This window comes from Phalaenopsis equestris, unplaced genomic scaffold (genome assembly GCF_001263595.1).
Source record: "Phalaenopsis equestris unplaced genomic scaffold, ASM126359v1 Scaffold000058, whole genome shotgun sequence".
NCBI classification, from domain to species: domain Eukaryota; kingdom Viridiplantae; phylum Streptophyta; class Magnoliopsida; order Asparagales; family Orchidaceae; genus Phalaenopsis; species Phalaenopsis equestris.
Window position 1 is genome coordinate 297,170 of NW_018164500.1, and position 7,212 is coordinate 304,381.

The 7,212-nt window shown below is 37.4% G+C and overlaps 1 protein-coding gene across 1 annotated transcript; it reads left to right on the forward strand.

Moving 5' to 3' along the window:
* The first annotated feature begins 4,730 nt into the window (after positions 1 to 4,730).
* Positions 4,731 to 7,052, forward strand: LOC110019472 (putative pentatricopeptide repeat-containing protein At3g49142). The gene is made up of 2 exons (XM_020717139.1): positions 4,731 to 5,906; positions 6,015 to 7,052. The coding sequence occupies exons 1-2, from the start codon at positions 4,819 to 4,821 to the stop codon at positions 6,796 to 6,798; spliced, it is 1,872 nt and encodes a 623-aa protein (XP_020572798.1). The 5' UTR covers positions 4,731 to 4,818; the 3' UTR covers positions 6,799 to 7,052.
* The last annotated feature ends 160 nt before the right edge of the window (positions 7,053 to 7,212 follow it).

Genomic DNA, 7,212 nt, shown 5'->3' on the forward strand with positions numbered 1-7,212 from the left:
TCTTCTAATAGATTAAGTTTACATAATCATTCATCATTACCACTATATATAGTTTTAAAAGAATAGCATCCTACAATTACAAAGGAAATAGAACGGAGGGAGAAGGCTCGGAGATGGGCTACCAACTGAGAGAATAACAGGCTGAGTTTTTCTAGTAAATACACAAGGAAACTTTTTTGCTTCAAAAAAAAAAAAGAGAAAAAAAAAGAAGAAGTGATGCTGGTTTCGATTCCATCAAAATAAGATGTTTTCAATCATAATAGAGAATCTCTTCAATGGACTCGTGTAGCAATGTCGGGAAGAAAGTCATAGCAAGTGCAATAATATCTTCTTCATGCATAAAAAAAGAGAAAAAAAAAGAAGAAGTGATGCTGGTTTTGATGCCATCAAAATAAGATGTTTTCAATCATAATAGAGAGAATCTCTTCAATGGACTCGTGTAGCAATGTAGGGAAGAAAGTCATAGCAAGTGCACTAATATCCCATCTCGGGCCCTTAACTTCACAGGCCGCCCCCCCCCCCCACATATGCCCCTCGACTGCCACAATTTGATGTTCGCCGCCAGTTGCCCCCGTCGTCCTTGTACCCATGTCCGCTTTTCACCAACCATCTACCTCGGTCTCCGCTCGCCATTGACTTCTTCTTCATGCATAACCCTTAACTTCACAATAAGTTAATGTGTTCGCCTTTTACGGAAGTTCGTTTTAAAGCGAACATGAGTGCAGTGCTTTCCTTTTATAGAAGTTTCAAAAATGTGAATATTTGATTGAGTGAATTCCAAATGCATTATAATATTACAATTATTTGAAATTCATTGGATTTGAGTAAATTCCAAAATAAGCGACATTGTGTAAAGTGCTGCACGCCACTAGCACCAATGTCTGCATCCCATCGCCCATTGCTCACATATCGGTCGTTGGACGGCTCCACTCACCAATCATTGCCCTCGACTGCCACAATTTGATGTTCGCCGCCAGTTTCCCCGTCGTCCTTGTACCTATGTCCGCTTTTCACCAACCATCTACCTCGGTCACCGCTCGCCATTGACCGAGTACTCCACTCTCCAGCCACTAATCATTGTCTGTCACTTGCCACCTATCCTCTGTAACCCGTCGTTCTTCACCAACCCCTTATCTACCACCACTAACACCCATTGGCCACATAAATTGAGGTTGCTGGAATGGTAGAGAGAGAGTTATTCCATTGGAATGGGCTCAGACTTGTATCCTAGTTGTTGTAAGCAAGAGAACAACAAAGGCAAAATGAGAAAGGACTGAGGCATGGGCATAAGCCATGTAACCCCATGTCCTTTATGAATTTATTTTTTCCTTCATTATACTTGTTTGACCACTGCTTAACAAATTCAATGGTTATTGGTGTTGGTTTAGGGCTTGTTTAAGCTTAATCTTAATTAGTCGAGCTGAGTATGACCATTAGTTGTATATGGTTTAGCCTAGATTAACTCCATAAACCAAGTTTGACTTATTTTGGCATTTGGTCAAGATGGGCATAGAGATTGATTTGGGTGTGCCTAATAGAACAAGTGAATTAACTTGAGCTCATTTGACTTGAGCAAGGTGGATCCATTCATCAATTTTTCGTAAAATATGAATTAGATTGGTATGGGCTAGCTTGAAGTAAATCGGTTCTAGGCTTAATTTGAGTTAATCCTAAGAATTACTTTATAACATGGTTAATTAGATCAGAATGATTTTAAACCATTTGGGTCTTGGTTCTAGTAAACTTAAGGTTTATAAGTGAACTAAGCTAATTAATCCTAGCTCTAGTGCGTCTATATGTTAAGTTACATACTTTAGTCATCCTTCATTAACTTACCAATTAGATTAACAATAATTTTAGGGTTTAATTAGACAAGGTTGGGTTTGAGCTTGGGTCTAGTCTAGAGTTTAGGTCAAATTAAGCTTACTTTAAGTGAGTTGTGTTCAAATTAATTTGATTGACAACAAGTAAATTGTACACAATTTGGTGCTACCCTAATCAAATCTTGGTGGGGTTTATTTCTCCAAGGTTGATAATGCACTATGGGCTTGATTTGACCTTGGGTGCCTCTGATTAGACTAAATTGATATAGTCGTTTGATTTACCTAAGTCAATTAGATTTATTTGAAATTTAAGTGAACATAACTAGCAAATTGAAAATGAATATGAATTGAATCAAGGGGGATACTTATAGGTGTTGACAAAATCACTAAAAAATGATAAACGAACACCTTGTTTAGGGTTTTTTTTATAATGTCATCTCAATTATATATATATTCATTGCCAAAAAAAAAAGAAGGTTGCAAATGAAGGAGGATTAGTAGTGGGGTTTGAAAAAAAAATGTTGAAAGATTTTATGAACATATTTGAAAAGCGTGATTCTTCATCACATTTAAATGCTTGCAAAGCTAAACCACCATTTTTTTGTGAAGGGAATCCCTAGAATTTGCATGGAAATAATAGCTCTTCCATTGTGTCATGTTCATTTTAATTGCATGGATTTTATTCTAAGTTAAAATTTCTTCACATAAAAAAAATTGACTTAAGATAACACATTTCTTATATTTTGTGTTAAGAGATATAATAATGACACTACATGAAAGATATTTCCTTTCTATTCATCATATTTTAAATTTTGATTTTATTTTGTCAAAGCCATTTAACATTCTCTCTTGGGAGTTTTTTTTTTTCTTGAAGAATAGTCTTATGGCAAGAGGTTCTTTATGATAACCTTCATAGAATACCCTCAAATGACTTTCTCAAATTCCTCTAAACCCCTTTTATTTTTATGATGGATACTCTTCTAATAAATATTTACCAGGAGACATATGACATAAAAATAATGGATGTGTGAATAACAAATAATATCAAGACAAATATATTTTTATTTATTTTCATGAAAACCTTTTTAATAAGAAAAAAAGAAAAAATATTACATCTATCCCTCTTCTTCAATGAAGGAATCCTCTGTGCCCTTTCTCCAAGGTCTATATGGTGATCGACTGACCCTAATAAGGAATGTGTTAACTATATAGTTGATCCGCTGCTTAGTACATTAATCCCTTTGCCTTGCTCTTCTTGCATGATTTTCATTGCACACCATTAACCAACGAATGTCATGCATCTTGGGGAAGAGGGCCATAAAAAATGAGCATGTCAAATCCTCAAGCCTAGTTAAGCAGAGCTACAATAAAGAAACCGGACTTATCAGCCTCAAACTATAACTTCAAATAGAAATTGGAAGTGTATGGATCAGGCACCCATGACTTCTCAACAATCTTCTCCAAGTACGGGGGATGGAACCTGATTTTTTTTTAAGGGTGGTCGAACATATTATCTAAATAAATGAATATTAAAAATTTAAAAGAGAAATAATTCAGAAGCTTGAACGAAAAATTTGTAATTATCTTAATCGATTAAGATTTTAAAATACATATATACATATACGAAAATTATGTTTCTTTTTGGACATAATCCTTTATTATGAGGGACAATATTATAAAAAAATGCCATTTAATAGAGGGAAAAATAATTTAGGGTGAGAATTTTCCACCTGCCACTAAGGCGATTATGCTCTCCTAACTTATGTTTAATGTGAATCAATCACAAGGAGCACATTATCTTTCTTTAATTGCCTTTTTAATTTCCTTGGCATAAGGAACATATTTTTTTTTCTTTATTGAGGTCATTCTTTATCATTCTTAATGTGCATCTATGAGAATTATTTCATCAAAATTTTAGATTTACAATGTTTTTCCAATATCGATAATGTGAATGCTAATGCTAATTAAATTTACATTGTGTGAATCCAAATAAGTCATGTGGATCACACTCAAGACATAGAGTGTTTCACGGAAGAATAAAACATAGAGATATTGAGAGAGAGAGAGAGAGAGAGAGAGTACACAATAACCCGAATTTTAATAGAGTAAATTCAGTAGTTATTTATTATAGAAATGACCCCCAATTTATAGGTTTTAGGGGTATCTAATAAAATTACATATTTGTCCCTATTTAAATAAGGATGTTATAATTCATTATTACACATTTTCATATTTGTGACCAACTTTAACACATTTTCATATCCATAATTGACAGTGTCGCTGTTTAGTATACATAACAGTTTGAAAGGGGCTTCTAACGACCTAATACTTTTTTCATTATATCAGTTGATAACTTTTAGTCGGTCGAAAAGTCATCGGTCAGCCCTTCAAGGGAAGCTTGAGTAGAGGCCCTCTTGTCGTTAGGATGAAATTGGGTTGCCAGACATATGATATGTTGGCGTGATCGAACGGGCATCTCTCCTTGGATAAAGGGCCTTCTAAGAGGATCAGAAAGGCCTTCCGTGGGGTGCCTTTTGGTCATTTTTGTGAGAAGTTTTGGAATCTGTCAATGGAGTTAGTCTTAAAGGATTTTCCCTTGGATTGGACTACTTTTATTTCTTCATTTGATTATGCTTCGGTTTGGTCAGCTTAGAATTCTAATCGATTGAATCAACGCTTGGTGTTTTCATCATTTGTCTATCCTAAAATAATGTCCTTTGATGTTCATAAGTGAGACTAATTGGATTTCCTCGAGACATATTTTTGATGTATACAAATGATAAAAAGATTATACAGCCCAAATAAATCAGATTACGACATGAATGTGATGACCAAATGACAAAAAGAGAATATACAGCCCAAATAAATCAAAAAAAGTTCAGTGGAAGTTTTACCAGAAAGCGCTAATTCAAGGTGGGACATTGCGACCGTTATATCCAGCTCATTCAAATAGTAAAGATGGATCAAACTTGTTCAAATCGTCGACGACCAAACAATGCTAAATGCATTGCAGCAAAGGCTCTGCTCTCCTCGCTCACTGCCGCCAACATCGGCGTCCTTTGCCTCCCTCTGCCGCATGCACACCATAGACTCCCCTGTCCCTGATGTCCTTTCTCTACTCTCCTCATCTTCCCCTCCCTCCGACCCGTCTATCTGGAACGCCGCCCTTCGTCGCCTGGTTGATGACGGTGACCACGCTGCTGTACTTGCTCTATATCGTCGCATGAGCTCCCCTTCTTCCCGCGCTGTCCCTGACAACTTTACTTTCCCTCTCGTCCTCAAGTCATGTGCATACCTTGGCGACCTCGCGGAGGGTACTCGTATTCACCGTAATGCCGCTGATCTCGGTTTAGTCGCAAATCTTTTCGTTTCCAACTCGCTCATTTCCATGTACGGTAGATGCGGCGATACAAGTTCAGCAAAGAAACTGTTCGATCAAATGCCTGAACGAAACGTCGTCACCTGGAGTGCGATGATCGGTGCATATGCTGATAATGAGCGTGATGAAGAAGCGTTATCTCTATTTCGTTGTATGATAGAAAGGGTTAGGCCGAATAGACCCACTTTTCTAAGGGTGATGCCTTGCATTCGCAGGAGCGAGGATGCGGACGATTTGTATAAGCTTATAACAAGACTGGGTCTTGATTCGGACACTGTAGTCCTGAACGCAATGATGGTGATGTATTCAAGGTGCGGGAGAGTTGGGTTTTCTAGGAGATTGTTTGACGGGATTATTAATAAGGATTTGGTTTCTTGGAGCTCAATGATCGAGGCTTATGCGCAGGCCGACATGTTTATTAAAGCTCTGAATTTGTGGAAAGACATGAAGCTTCTTGGAGTTGTTCCTGATCATGTTAATGTTCTCGGTCTGATTCGCGCGTGCTCGAATTCAACTACGGCTTCTGTTCGACACGCACAACTCATTCATGCTTTTGTTGTTCGAGGCTTCCATCAGCATAACGTGATGGTTATGACAGCTTTGGTTGATCTTTATGTCAAGCGTGGCAGACTCAAATCTGCGCGTAGAGTTTTCGACGGAATGCAGCAGAAGAGTGTGGTTACTTGGAGTGCCATGATTTCTGGGTACGGAATGCATGGTTTTGGAAAAGAATCAATTCAACTTTTTGATCAAATGAAGTACTGCATGAGACCAGATCATATTGTTTTTGTTTCCGTGCTTTCATCTTGTAGCCATGCTGGATTGATCGATGAGGGATGGCGATGCTTCAATTCCATGAGTTCGGAATTCGGAATAACTCCCAGAGCTGAGCATTATGCCTGCATGGTTGATCTTCTTGGACGTGCTGGGAAGCTAAAGGAAGCTCGAGAGTTCATTGAGATAATGCCAATGGAACCGAATTCTAGTGTGTGGGGATCATTATTAGGTGCTTGTCGAATTCATCCTGACTTGGAAATTGCAGAACTAGCTGCAAGGTCACTGTTTGAGTTGGACTCTAAGAATTCTGGACGATACATTCTTTTGTCTAATATCTACATTTCCTTGGGCAAGATTGAAGAAGCTAACAACATTCGTACTCTAATGAGAAGGCGAGGAGTGAAGAAAACAGTGGGGTATACTGTTATAGAGCTGAAGGGTAAGGTTTTCAAATTTTTAGTTGGGGATCAATCGAATCCAGATTCAGATTTGATCTACAAGGAGCTGGATAGATTGATGAAAAGGATTAAGGAAATGGGTTACATACCGAACACCAGTTTTGCATTGCATGACGTGGAAGAGGAAACCAAGGAACAATCTCTGTATGTGCATAGTGAGAAACTTGCAATAGTTTTTGGAATTTTGAAGTTGGATCCTGAGTGCGACATCTGGATTCAAAAGAATCTCAGGGTATGTGGAGATTGCCATGAAGCAACAAAATTTATTTCAAAAGTAGCTGGAAGAAAAATTATAGTAAGGGACTCTCATAGGTTTCATCATTTCAGCGGTGGGTCTTGCTCATGTGGAGATTATTGGTGAATTTATCTGAAAATCTGACTGTTCCATTTCTCTAAAGAGCTGCCCTTTTTCAGCATAAAAAGATTAGCCATGGAGCCTTATTTGATGGTGGAGCTTATCGGTGGCATGTGTCTTTTGGAGAACACCATATTCATGCAGATTAGTAATGAAAATCAGTCAACAGGTTAATGGTCTATTTGGGAGCTAAGGATCAATCCGGGGCGATTCGACCATATCTAAATGCAGTCGTACAATTGTTATGAGTATTATTTTTCTTTCTCCATAAAAAAAAAAAAAAACCTAGGAATAACTTTTTAAAAATTATCATATTCACATGGAAAAATAAAGGAAAATTTACATACATTGTTGTTAGATGATGTACATTGTGAAAACGGACTTTAGAGATCTTAAGCAAAGCTTTTAACAAAAGTTCAC